Raw genomic sequence first — 13988 nt, 5'->3', positions numbered from 1 at the left:
TTTGAGAACAATTTACATTGGTTATTTGGAGTTACGACTTAAAACGTGTGACAATGTGAAATCGGTAATTGTATGAAATGTTTCCGTCTGTCTTGCTTCCCGCAGCTTCAAAAATACAGGTCTAAACAATACGATTTTCAATCGATCGAAGCCAATGTTTTGGAGGTCATGAAGTCTCGAAAACTGCGACACGTACGTCGCTCTTATAAACATGAAGCATTCAACTGAAAGTAAAACACAAGCTGGATTTAACAGAACAATCACACCTTGATAAAATACATTCTCGCTAAGGACAAATGTAAACGGCTATAAACACGCGTGGGAATCTTATGTTTAGTTGACGAAATTACCATCCAAAGCAGTCCTTGAGTTTTCTTTCCTGCTTTTCGTTTGCCTGCTCCTCCACTTCGTATCTAGCTTTCCATTCCTAATATACAAGCAGCTCGTCCGCAAAGAAGTCTTCCCCTTCGTCGCTTGAAATATTGTAAATTGCTCTCAAAGCTCTAAGCAGTGAGTTCACAGTTGTCGAACGTGCTCGATCGAAGTTTATTTCGGAGTCTTCCGAATCGAAACTTAACTCTGACTCCAGTGACGAAAAAGAAATGATTCTGAGACAAAACTTGGACGTTTTAGTCCCAAAATACATCGGAACGATTAGTTTTGTGTTCCATTTTCTCTAGCAAATACAGAGAGTTGACTGAGGCGCCATTGTGTTTAGTTCCTGGGTAGACGTCATCAGGTACCGCCGCCCCAGACTCCCTAAAACGCGGTCGTGAAACACTTCAAACGCGACTTTGAAAGGGCATAGAAAATCGAGGATTCAACCAAATTCAAAAATTTTTTCGCCCAAATGCTTCAAATAAAGTCTAGATTCGTTTTAGCGAAAAAAAAATTTGGGGGTTAGGTGCACTTTAAATCATAAATAAGAGCAGGAGCCATAATCGGGGACGGAGACCGTAAGTCTCGGGATTCGCGCGCACCTATGATATGGGACAATTTTTCTATTTTTAGAACAAATTGCGCCATCCTGACGCCATATATCCGCGCGTATTTACGCACATGTCAGGGCTCTCGCGTGGATGTTGTCACGTTGCGTGATAAAATGGTGAGAGTTAGAGATTCTCTTGGGTATTTTTCACAGCGATGGCAGGGAATAAGGCAGGGAATACGAACCAGGGCGCTTATATGTAGTTTAATGCTCTGAGCTAACGGAAAAGGTGGGTTTTTCAGGGTCGAAAACAAGACTTCAATCTCGCGCTAGGAATGAATAATAAGATCTGCTCGCGCTAGTTGTAAGCTCACGCGTATGCTTAAGAATATAGCAAGAAAACTCTCTACTCTGGTATCGAGTTAATTTGTGAGTTTCTCAGACAATGTTTAATCATAACCAAAACCTGTTTTGATGGTTTCTTATTGTCTCTGCTTGTTTGGTGAGTTTGCAAAGATTTTTGAAAGGAAAGTCTGACGCGTACAATTAGTTCATTTGCATAGTGCAGCTCGTGCACTTTCAAGTCCGAGTCGGTGTTTTCAACAAATCTTGACAAAGATTTCTTTCGTTATCTTTTGTGCTGAGATGCTGCAACAAATTTCACGAACGCAAAAAAGGCTACTAACATCATGTGTGTTTCTTCAACATAAGCATAGTGAAGTTTTACACTGCGGAAATGAAAATAGGCAAGAAGTTTTGATATTTTGAAGTTGATCAACAAAATCGAAATCGTTATTCGAAGTTGATTAAAGAAAGCGTCATCGTAACTTTACTGATTGTTTCTGCTTTATTCGCATATTTTCAGCTTAGCTTTTAATATGTTCTCAAACATTTATCAATCTTAAACATATTTAAAACCTATAGAGTTATTGTTTGAGTTCGATGTACGTTTTAACACGAAAGTGCGGCGGAAGTACAATTTGTCATATTTACTGACTGTACAAACCACGCATCGGCGGGCGCTCTCATTCATCGACAACAGAGAATCTACTGGATTTTTACACGAATAAAACTGAGCAGTATCTACGGACGTAAAGTTATTGAGCCTTGGTGAAACATCAAGCGTTGCTTACAATTCAGGCGAAACTCAAACTAGCAATTATTTTGTTTTACTTTTCGGTCGCGATAGACTGGCAAATTCCTCGCAAGCGTGTGGCAAGAGGAGCTGGGAAACTATGAAGTCTTGAAGCTCTGCTATATCTAAATATATCCAGCTAGTTTTTTGCTGTGTAATGGAAAAGCTGTTAATCTTCAACATATGTGAAATTTAAAGTGGAGTAATGTACAGCTCATGTAAAAGAAGCATCCGTCGGAACACAACTTGGTCAGCGATATATATATCTAAGCTTAAAGCGGAGCATACCTAAATTCGACACTGTCTTACTTCACTCAAACTGGAGCAGCTTACGACGAAAATACTTAAGCAAAACTCCAACAGACGTAAACGCGTTGAGTTGTGGGCTAAAAACATGAAAAATTTCGGGAATTTCGGACGTTATTTCCCCCGCGCGACATCCGCAAAAATCCTCGCAGCATTTACGCGCGTGTGCCGCAGGCGATGGCGCAATTTGTTCTAAAAATAGAATTATTGTCCCATATCATGGGGACAACCCCAATACTTGAAATGGCGCGCGCTTACGGTCTCCGTCCCCGATTATGGCTCCTGATAAGAGGCATCAACAGCGCAAGTCTCTCGGTAAGCTGTTAATTTGAACAATTACTGTGCTGGACGGATTGCTTTCCACGTTACGGACGTACTATACATATAGTTCATTGTGCGCGAATGTTTCTGTTTCAAACAACTGAAATGCTCAATGCTTTTTTTCTTTTTTTTCTTCAGTCTTAAAACTTAAGGTTAGAGTTAGGATAAACCCTAAACTGTTTTGGCCGCCAACCTATTTTTGGCTAATTGCTTAATCAAATTATATATATATATTTTATTGAAATTCGCTCTTCCGTGACCGACTTCCGCGAACAAAACAAGATGGATGTTTGCTGTTCATTTAAGACTACAGTCCTAGTCAAAAGTGTTGGGACAGTTACGGCAGATGACTTCACAGGCAGCCTCTCTCTTAAGACCAAAACCGCGCAAGCCCGGGTACCCCCCTCCCTCTGTCAACGTTGATAAAAATCTTGAAGAAAAAAAAATCCTTGACAATAGCTTCAGAATAGCCACATTTTAAGAATTGTTCGCCTCCTAGAACAGTATTCTCGAACTAAAGAGACGATAAGATAAATATTCACGTCTTATTCCAATAATAACGATTTTTCAGCAATCGCGTTCGGTTCCAACACAACTGTCTAACCACCCTCTATTGTCCCTTTTTCCTTTTTTCCCACATCCGATCTAGTCTTCAGAATAGCTTCATTTTCTTGCAACATTGCTAGGGGGAGGGGGGTCAATTGTACTTGCTTCTATTCATCTTTTGTTCTAAAACGTTAAGGACGTAGTTGAAATCGTGGGTTTTAGCGCGCAAGAAGGGGAGGTGTCCCAACAACTTATGGCCAGGATTGTAGGTTTACACTAGAGGAAATTGTTCCGGATTCGTGATGAATCCGGAACGTTTTCGTGCCAGATTGATTTTGCCGTTTACACAAAAGTGGACGAATCCGAAATAAAAACTCCCCGGTTTGGTCGTGTCTCCGGAGATTTTGAATCCGGAATTTAATATGGGAACTTTGAATTCGAAAACTTTTGAATCCGGAGAGTTTTAGTCGTGTAAACGATTTTCTCTCGAATCCGGATATTTTTCGGCCTGTGATCTTTTGAGTTTGCGGTGGAACGAAAATGGCGGATTACATGATCCAGTCGTAGTCGAGTCGTAGGCACATCGATGGCCATTTGATGGCGGTCGCTGGGTGATTACCTCGTGCTGTTTCAGGTGTAGGTGATCACTTTTATAATGGGTAATGCCATATTCCTCAGAAGTCCAATTTATACTTTACTGCACAGATGACGACGATGGCACGATCGAAAACCTTGACGGTTCTAGATATTAAGTAAAGACCAGAATAAATACCTGGAGGGACCTGACATGATGGACAACAGTACCGTGGTCAGCGAGTTGAAAGAAAACTTCAGACTGTCTCAACCTACCCCTAGCCTTATTTTCGAAGGCATTTTGTTTCTCGTTGTCGAGGCAACAAACTGCTTGTTAACCATTCCATCATGAATGTTCCCGGAATTATCGTCGTGTGTTAACGGTTAAGAATCCGAATATCCTTTCACTGTAAACCCCTACTAATCCGAATACTCTAAAATTGATGAATCCGGGAACTTTTACGAATACAGAAACCTTCTTTAGTGTAAACCTAGTCCTAGATCGACCACTGTAATGTTTATTTGTCTACCAGTGTTATGATCTGTAAATTTCAGTTAATTGATCAAACAACCAAAGTAGAAAAGATGGATTTTTTGCCCAGTATGATTGACACTTGAACGCAATTTCTTCCTCGGCTAATTAAATTCAAGAAATTCCGGGTTTTCTAGCTGAGTTTGAGCATATTGTGTAGGTACAAATTTTCTACACAGCTAGAAGAGCTGAGATGCCGTCACGCAGATAGTAGTTTATAGAATTTATGGTATTTCAACTTGACTTTATTTGTCAGCCAATGATTAAATTGCCATAAACCATAGAGGATTGGTTAAGTGTATCTTTAAAACTGCCACTGTATTGTAAGTTATCAGTGAAATCAATAAAATAAACAAGCGTTAAAATCATTTCACGGAGTACTGTAGTAACGTTCTTTATCGGGGATGTCGTGGGTGTTGCAATGCAAATGAAAAAATATGTATATTTATACTAACTTAGACAAAAAAGAAAAAAAAAATCCATTATTTTATCCACACAACGTTTCAAAAATTGCTTTCATCGGATTGCTGGAAACGAATATTTACTTGAGAGTGGCTATCCGCGTCACGCAATTGTTTACATTCCAACGGCGGATTTTGGGCAAAATCTATGAGAAACACAGGCCAAGGCGGGCGACTTGAAACCATTTGCCCAGAGATATTTTTTGATATCCTAACAGGTGGGTGTATATTTAACCCATAGAAAGTGTTTTTATGGTATTTAAAGTTATAGCCCATAGAAAAATATGGCGATGTTTTTATGCAATAATTCCCTTGCGACACATTGTAAAATTTTGCGTGTCAGTTTGATCTTTTTTCGGGCTCAAAACTAACTTTGATTTATTCTATTTTTCGCTCAGTCATACCACGAAGACCAGAACTGAATATAAAATCCATTGAAAGATTCTCAAGTAGCTGTTCTGCGGAGCGCGAAGCAATCAAATATTCGGAAAATTCAGCAAAACCGGAAGTAGATTTTGAGTCCAATCGGGTCGAAATCGTTTTTGGCATATTTCTACCAAAGAAAGCTGTATTAGCAGAAACTAACTATGGTCCGTTTCTATTCTTACTAGGACCTATCTATGGACAAAATTCAAGCGAAATCAATTTTTTGACTTGTGCCACTGATAGGCGATTTAGGTCCATTTTTATAGGCATTCACTCTTAAGGGTCATCAGTTTTAGGATTCGAAGTAGGCATTTTTTGCAACCATGTTTTTGCCAAAAGAAAATAGATTATAACGAATATTTGCAAGGAAAGAAACTAATTTTCTTGAAGGAATTTTCTATCCATGCTGACATGGGCACTGTTTCTTGAAGAATAGTTTATTGACATTCCCGGTATTCCAGGTATCCAGAAGCATATCCTCAAAGTATGTACTAATAATGATGTTCATATTATTCCAGATATAGATGAATGTATAAGCTCCGAGGCAAATGAATGTGATAGCAACGCCTTGTGTACCAACACTGAAGGATCCTACGTTTGCCGCTGTATTCGAGGCTACGAAGGAGATGGCAAAAGTTGCTCCGGTAAGACTCGTTAAATCGAAGAGATTTAATGCTACTATTCCGGTGAAGCTAGTATTAACCAGCTTGTCTCTTTTTGTTCCCAACAGATGTAGACGAATGTGCGAGCCCTGAGACGAACGGTTGTCACTCGAACGCCCTGTGTACTAACACTGAGGGCTCCTATGTTTGTCGCTGTCTACGAGGGTATAATGGAGATGGCCAAAACTGCACAGGTAAATGTTTGGTTTTGTTTGGTTTTCTGTTCATTGTTTATTTAACTGTAGCTCTTTTCTTCGTGGTCATGAGAGAATCGAAACACATACTGTAGAAAAGCACCCGTTTCGTACGATGGATGTAGCCAAAGAGAACGTTTTTAGCCAAAAGGACCGTTTTCTTCCTGGGTGTGGCTAAATGTATTAAGATTACAGAGGGGGGAGGATTGAATGTACCTATGGCCATCGTTATTTGATATCTAATTCGAAGTACATGTAGGGTGCAAGATATAGGCATACGCAGACGCCGTTCAGAACATGAAGATGCCCTAAAGTATATCTTTTATGCGATTTAGACGTTGATGAATGTGCAAATGTCGAAACAAACGAATGTGATACAAACGCCCTGTGTACCAACACTGAAGGATCTTATGTCTGCCGCTGTCTTAGAGGATATGAAGGAGATGGTAGAAACTGCACAGGTAGGGATAAAAGTTTCCTAATAGAGTTTTAGCTAGTATAAGTAATCGATATATTCATTGAATAACTCAGCATGTTAACATCACTACTCATTTGGAAGTGCTCCAGAGGAGCCAAAGTAAAGTAAAGATGGACCTTTCATTGGTTGACATTAGGGCCCCAAAAATGTAAAGGAATTTCTGCCTTGCATTCTTTCAACCAGGAAAGAAACATTGCATCTGCCACAATGTATTAAAAAGTAATTTTGTCTTGACATTGTTTATGTTTCTCAACGTTTGAGGTGTCTTTATGTCCCCTTTGCAGCAATTGAGGCGTTGGTTTGTGATCCACCGTGTGGAATAAACGCAGTATGTCAGAATAGCAGTGGAGATCCTGAATGCATCTGCTTAACTGGTTTTACTGGCGAAGGAAATTGCACAGGTACATGGATCAGTCGAGTCCAGCAACGCTGCAGTTCTTATATTGTTGCCAAGTTCAACGAGAATTAAAACTCAACGTTTCAATTTGCCAATCTCTACTAATGCACGTTACAAAATTGGTATTTCGAATCTCACCCGAGAATATAACATTAAATAGTTGAGTCGGGAGGAAACAAGCACATGATAAACACGAAAATTACAACTCCATTAAATTAACTGTACGGAAATTATTACACACGTAGGTAAACAAATGATGACTAAAAGAAACATATGAAGTAAGAAAGGAATGGGTCAGATGGTTTTTATTTTTTTCAATTAAACTCATCACAAATAGATGAGCTTGGGGGCTGGTGCCTTAAAGGTTAGCGGGGTGCCAAAGCCATAAGCCGCTAGGAGGTATCCATGGCAACCCTGGAAAGCAGGAACCACCCAATGAGCGTCCGCTAACCGGCACCGTCACACTGAAAGAAATTCAGTGGAATCTACTTACCTGGGGAATACTTACCCTGACCAAGAACAAAACGGGAGGGAGGAGAGGGTGCAAGAATCCGCAATGATTCGCGAGCAAAGCAGTGCAACTGATCCGCAACAATCAGCAGAATACACTACAACAATTATGCAATGAACCATAAACCCCTGCAAAACCCCTGAAGGCCGCCCCACAGGTCACGTACTCCCAAACGGGGAAACCGCTGACTGCATAAGCTCATATTTAACTTGCCTAAATGATATTAGCTGGATGGGCACGCTAGCTGGCTGCATTTGCTCGAGTTTAACCTTGCCTAAATGATATTTAGCCACATTTAATTAATTAATTAACATGTTTCATTTTAGGTCCATATATAAATCCTGCCGTAATGTTGGGCGCAATCGTTTCTTTAGAGGAATAGTGAACTGTTCCGTAGATTCAATAAAAGTCAGCGTCATTTGGTTCGAGAGGAAAAAGTGAAACACCGTCACATTTATTTAAACATTGTTTCCACGTTTTTAGATATTGACGAATGTGCGAATGAGAACAATAATGACTGTGATCCCAGCGCGCTGTGTACCAACACTGAAGGATCCTACATCTGTCGCTGTCTTCGAGGCTACGAAGGGAACGGCAGAACATGCACAGGCAAGGAGAGCTTCAATTGTCACACTGCCTTGTTTGCAAAGGTTCTGAGAGTTTTAATGTCACTCCCAAAATGGATTTCTTAAATAGTTGCTTTTGTTTCTCACCGCAGATATTGATGAATGTGCAAGTCCTGAAGCAAATACCTGTCACTCTAATGCCTTGTGTACCAACACTGAGGGTTCTTCCATTTGTCGCTGTCTACAAGGGTATAGTGGTGATGGGGAAAATTGTACAGGTAAAGTTACAAAGTGAGAATCATTCTTTCAAAATGCGTCCCTTTTGAAAGATCCAATATTGTTGTTTACTAATCTGTTACATGTTGTACTCTAAAAACATGTATTATACGTAAACTCTCTTATCCACAGATATGAATGAATGTGAAAATTTTGAAACAAACGATTGTGACCCCAACGCTCTTTGTAGTAACACGGAGGGATCTTACATCTGTCGATGTCTCAAAGGATATGAGGGAGATGGCATTAATTGCACAGGTAAAGCATGGCTATTTGTCATAATGATCAACACTATATGAATGAAAGTGAGAATTCATAGTGAAATGATGAGACATTTTATTTCAATATTGTCCTTTTCAGCAACTGGAGCATTAGTTTGCGATCCGCCTTGTGGAAGAAATGCAGTTTGTAAGAACAATAGTGGAATTGCTGAGTGTGTTTGTGCGGATGGTTTTAACGGTGAAGAAAATTGTACAGGTAAAGTGGGATTACACCAACTTGATGTGAACGAGAATCGGGCGATCGACGTTGAACGCGCCACTCGTTACTGATAGATAAGTTGTATTTTCCACTGGCGGAGGAACGAAATAAGTGGAAAATGTTTTCTCACACACCGCTGGGGCCTGGGTCCGAGGGGCTGTTTTTTGAGTCACGTGCTCAGTGTTGTTTGTCAGTTGCCTTTTTTCCGTCCGCCATTGCTGACGAATATTTCAGAGCCCCAGTTCCCAGCCAACCCTTCGTTTGAGTTGATAACATACACTCTGTTAGTTAGATATTCTTCAATAAGACTGTCAGCATAGAGTCTTACTAAGTTTGTATCTGTTGTTTCATATTACTGTATTTTTGCCTACATTACGTGTAATGTTAGGCTGAATTGGTTTGAGAAATAATAGAGTCAGTTGGCGGCGGTCAGCTTGACAATGGTTCCCAGAGGTGTGTGAGAAATAAGTTTACTGCCATAATACTTATCTAATAATGGTTTTTCTCTTCATTTTGCTCATCTTAGACATCGATGAATGTGAGGATGAAAACAACTGCGATTTAAACGCCCTATGTACCAACACTGACGGATCTTACATCTGTCGCTGTCTAAGAGGTTATGAGGGCGATGGCCGATATTGCATAGGTATAAATCCATTGGTGACTTATTCATTGAAATTTTCTAAGTAATTAAGTAGCAGTTACATTGTAACCCAAGGACAATACGGGATTTTAAACCCAGGTAGCGAGAATTCGCCATATTTACAGCGGTTATAGCCCGCTGATATCAAGGAATGTCGCACCCTTCTAATTTTGAGTCATATTTTTCACCGCTTAATCAAATGACCCAACGAGCTAACTAAACGTTAATTCTTCCAATGGACGTAGATGAGGATGAGTGTGACAATGCTGAAAGAAACGATTGTGACCTGAACGCCTTGTGTAACAACACTGAGGGATCTTACACCTGTCGCTGTCTGAACGGATACGAGGGCGATGGTAGAAACTGCACAGGTAATGATGTTATGGTCAGGATTGGTTTGTCCTCTAAAGATCTTATTTAAGGAATAAAACGTCAGTTTCAATGTCTTCAGATACAGCAAATTATTCCGCTACTTTACGACCTCCGTATGAATTAACGCGGTTTTATTTATTTTTCCGTTCCGACCCCACAAATGATCGATCCTCAGAAGGAAACATTTTCTTTTTTTACTCACCCAAACAATTTAGATGTTGACGAGTGCACCAATTCTGAAAAGAACGAGTGTGACCCCAACGCCCTGTGTACTAACACCATTGGATCTTATCTCTGTCGCTGTGTGAAGGGATATGAAGGGGATGGAAGAAAGTGCACAGGTATATGATACAGAGATTTTCTAATCCTTGCTTTGGACCCATTCTGTAGCTCGAACTAACTTATATTGTTTGTATCTTCAGACGTCATATCTGGTTGCTCGCCATCTTGTAGTCCAAATGGGTTTTGCAAAGAAGAAGATGGACTCCCAGTATGTGCTTGTTTTTCGGGTTTCCAAGGCGATGGATACAATTGTACTGGTAATTAAGACACATTTCTTTACGCCTCTGGTCATTAACCCGTAAGTACCCCTGTTGATCTCCTTAATTGAAAAAGAAATTTAAAAAAAACATGATTGTTTACAAAAACGATCCATTGATATAGGCGGAGATAGAAAGAGCAAGGAAACAAGGCATTGAGAATTGAAGGTTACAGTTTTAACATCCCTCCACAATTCTGTTTACAAGTACTTTTTGCTCTAAAATTTTGATATCAATAAGTGTGCGAGTAACATGACAATGACCTTAATTCCATTTGCATAAACTCTGAATGAAGGATCTTATGTTTGTCGCTGTAAAAGAGGATATCGTGGACACGGTCTTGGTTGTTCATGCAGATAGCTAAAACTGGCCGCCTCTCGCAAGTCTGTACGAGAACATCATAGCAAAAGTTAAAACAACCAACATTCACTAATACAAAATTATTGGTTGCCAGATATTGATGAATGTATAAGCTCTGAAACAAACGAGTGTGACCGCAGTACGCTTTGTACAAACACGGAAGGATCCTATGTCTGTCGCTGTCTTAAAGGATATCAGGGAGGGAGACGAAACTGTACCGGCAACTTCTGTAAAAAAAGAAAAATTATGTTCTGTCCTTAAATCAGATCAGGGCCGTAGCCAGAAAAAAGCTGATGACTGATTTAATGTTATTTGTTTGTTTATTTATTTGCTAGCAGTGTTTTTCTTTCCCCTTCAAAAACAACAACAACAACAACAACAACAACAACAACAATAACGGCAACAACGGCAACAACGGCAACAAAAACGAAAAAGAGACTGAGGCAAGTGCCTCGGTTTTCCTGTTACTAGCCACGGCGCCGCGCTTTAAGGCCTAAACTTTATAACATTTTTGAAGAATAGAAAGGACTGGGTATCGAGGTCAGCTTCGTATATCGGTATTGCAATTTAAGTGGTTTCTTTTTATCTTTGGTACCTCACTTCATTTCCCTGGAGATGCCAGAGTTGCCTCGCAAATGTCGCCACTCACATTATTTCCACTCGCCTTATTTAAACGCTTTCCCATTTGCTAGAAATTTTAAACTGCACAAGAAAGGATCGTAATAATTTACATCTGTACATATTTTACATAATATTGTACTTCTCTCACTGTGTTAGCGGATATGAGGGGAACGGGTGAAACTGTACAGGTACAGTGTTAATGGTCTTCAAAAGTACACCTTTATTTTTTTTTCTCCTTCGAATGTACAGATATTGAAGAGTGCGCTAGTGTTGTAACCAACGAGTGTGACCCTAATGCCTGGTGTACAAACACTGAAGGTTCTTACAGCTGTCGCTGTATCCGGGGCTTTAAAGGGGACGGCAAAAACTGCACAGGTGAAAAGTAAATGGTATCCGTAATATCTCAGGCAAAGGCATACTCTGAGATGTTCATGGGATCTTAACTGTTCTGGATCCAATCTAAGGCTACTTACGAGATATTACAACTCGACAGTTTATTGGAAAACTTTCAAATGGTTCAGTGCTGGTACTCTCTGTGGCGCAACGCTACCCTCTCTAAAGAGAGGGTATCTTTGTCTTGAAAAGGTAGCATGATAGAGAGAGAGCCAAAACTGGACTGACAAACTATATTTCTAGAGTGAGACAACAAATGTATAAGTAGCTTTCTGTTTACGTATTTTAAATTACCCACATGCTACATTAACTGCCGTTACTAAACACTTGCTTGGCCCATAAAGACACTGAAGTTATCAGGCATTTTGTTATATCGATACTTTTTCCTTGATCGTTGTTGATGTTGTTTCTTTAAAAGAGAACTACCTTCACTTACCGTAATGTTTTTGTCACTGTTTTCTCATAATAATATAGATGTCGATGAATGTTCCAGTAATGAGAAGAACGACTGTAACCCCAATGCCATGTGCACCAACACTGAAGGATCCTATGTCTGCAGATGCATTCGAGGTTATGAGGGTGATGGTCGAAACTGCACAGGTATTGATATTTTTCAGTGTAAATCTACATTCTGGTCTTTATCTACTCTGTTTGTTGTGCTCCCTGTGTGTGTTTGTAGACCTGGTTTCTAAGGAGACGGAGAGAATTGCACAGGTTTGAGACTTAGGCTACTAGAGGTGGACCGTATTTGCTTAATTTATCTTTCATATGATAATACTTATATACGTTTATCACAACAAAGGTGCAGTAGAATGGAAATAATTATGTTTAATTCGAGGGACATGAAAGGAGATGATAATACAGTCTCGGCCTTTCTGGTACTTATCCTTCTGGGTTATACGAAGATCGCTCTTAATTTGGTCCATCGTTTTTGAATTAACGGGAGCCCACAGGTGTCATCTGGGAGTAAGCTTTCTGTTCACCAAACCCATTTTGGATATAGACCAGCAAAAGTTCATGAAAACCAGTTCAGGAAGTAATATAATTATGTTTTCATTCAGATGTCGATGAATGTGCAAGTCCTGCATCAAACGAGTGTGATCCCAACGCTCTGCGTACCAATACTGAAGGATCATACATATGTCGCTGTCGTAGGGGTTACGAAGGAGATGGTAGAAATTGCACAGGTATCCAAGTTACTTGGCATTGAAATAGTCTCATTATTAGTAGCCGACAGAGGTACCCTCTTCGCGTTCCACCAGACTTTTACCAAATTCTTGTTAAGTGTACGTAAATTGTCGAGCAAACCACCGTCGAAAATCAATGTTGGTAAAAACAAAAGTATGCGTGGATATGTTGATAGATTTGATCTTTCTAGCTTGGGAAGGGGGAACAAACTTGAGAACATTTTTGTTATTCCACGCTAACTTTCATATATTGATAACGACGCGTTATTATTATTATTTTTTTTAATCAGACGTGGACGAGTGTGCAAGCAGCGAAACAAACGATTGTGATTCAAATGCTGTGTGTACGAACATTGAAGGGTCGTACGTTTGCAGATGCAAAAAAGGATATGTCGGAAGTGGTAAAAACTGCACAGGTAAGAAAAGTGTATGATTTCAAAATATTTAGCCGAATTATGAAATGTTATCTGCGCTATAGCTATCTATTTTGGGATCTGAGCCGACAGCTTTAGAAGTCTATCCAAAAATGGTATTTAATTTTGCTTAGAATTCAAATAATATCAACAAAAACGTACTTATTTTATTTAGACACTGACGAATGTGCAAGTGCTGAAGCAAATGAGTGTGACGTCAACGCCCTATGTACCAACACTGATGGATCCTACATGTGCCGCTGCATTCGAGGTTATGAGGGCGATGGCCGAAACTGTACAGGTATTTACAAACTTTATATCTCGCAGCGTTTCATTATAGACAGCTGTAACGGGCGGCGTGAAGATGCTGCAATAGTTATTGTATTGTAATGATAACACGTGCATATTTGTTGTTTCTTTAGCCGTGATTTCTGGCTGTTCTCCATTGTGTGACCCAAACGCGTTTTGCGATGACGGTGGTGAACTCCCTGTGTGTGTTTGCAAACCTGGTTTCCAAGGAAACGGACAGAGTTGCATAGGTCAGTTATACAGTTTTCTAAAACAGCATTCTATATTTTTGTCAGTTTTTGTGGGATACATTATTAGTTAGATACGTTTACAAAGATGAGGTTCGTAATTCGTAATTTCCGTGCACAGTAAATTAATTA

At 39.8% G+C, this 13988-nt stretch overlaps 1 protein-coding gene across 13 annotated transcripts in view; it reads left to right on the top strand.

Moving 5' to 3' along the window:
* LOC110058624 (uncharacterized) overlaps positions 1-13988 on the top strand; it is a 147400-nt gene that overhangs the window by 55302 nt on the left and 78110 nt on the right. For all 13 annotated transcript variants that reach the window (XM_089285180.1, XM_089285168.1, XM_089285178.1 and 10 more), the window contains 18 exons: positions 5747-5872; positions 5959-6084; positions 6420-6545; positions 6847-6963; positions 7954-8079; positions 8189-8314; positions 8445-8570; positions 8673-8789; positions 9319-9438; positions 9681-9806; positions 10023-10148; positions 10230-10346; positions 11577-11702; positions 12195-12320; positions 12782-12907; positions 13198-13323; positions 13496-13621; positions 13743-13859. In XM_089285180.1, coding sequence (XP_089141306.1) covers positions 5747-5872; positions 5959-6084; positions 6420-6545; positions 6847-6963; positions 7954-8079; positions 8189-8314; positions 8445-8570; positions 8673-8789; positions 9319-9438; positions 9681-9806; positions 10023-10148; positions 10230-10346; positions 11577-11702; positions 12195-12320; positions 12782-12907; positions 13198-13323; positions 13496-13621; positions 13743-13859 — 2226 coding nt within the window. The remainder of the gene's footprint in view (positions 1-5746; positions 5873-5958; positions 6085-6419; positions 6546-6846; positions 6964-7953; positions 8080-8188; positions 8315-8444; positions 8571-8672; positions 8790-9318; positions 9439-9680; positions 9807-10022; positions 10149-10229; positions 10347-11576; positions 11703-12194; positions 12321-12781; positions 12908-13197; positions 13324-13495; positions 13622-13742; positions 13860-13988) is intronic.

Source organism: Orbicella faveolata, unplaced genomic scaffold, assembly GCF_042242905.1.
Source record: "Orbicella faveolata isolate gen_17 unplaced genomic scaffold, um_ofav_v1 contig_13, whole genome shotgun sequence".
NCBI classification, from domain to species: domain Eukaryota; kingdom Metazoa; phylum Cnidaria; class Anthozoa; order Scleractinia; family Merulinidae; genus Orbicella; species Orbicella faveolata.
The sequence above is the reverse complement of the archived record's forward strand: the minus strand, read 5'-3'. Positions and strand labels throughout refer to the sequence as shown.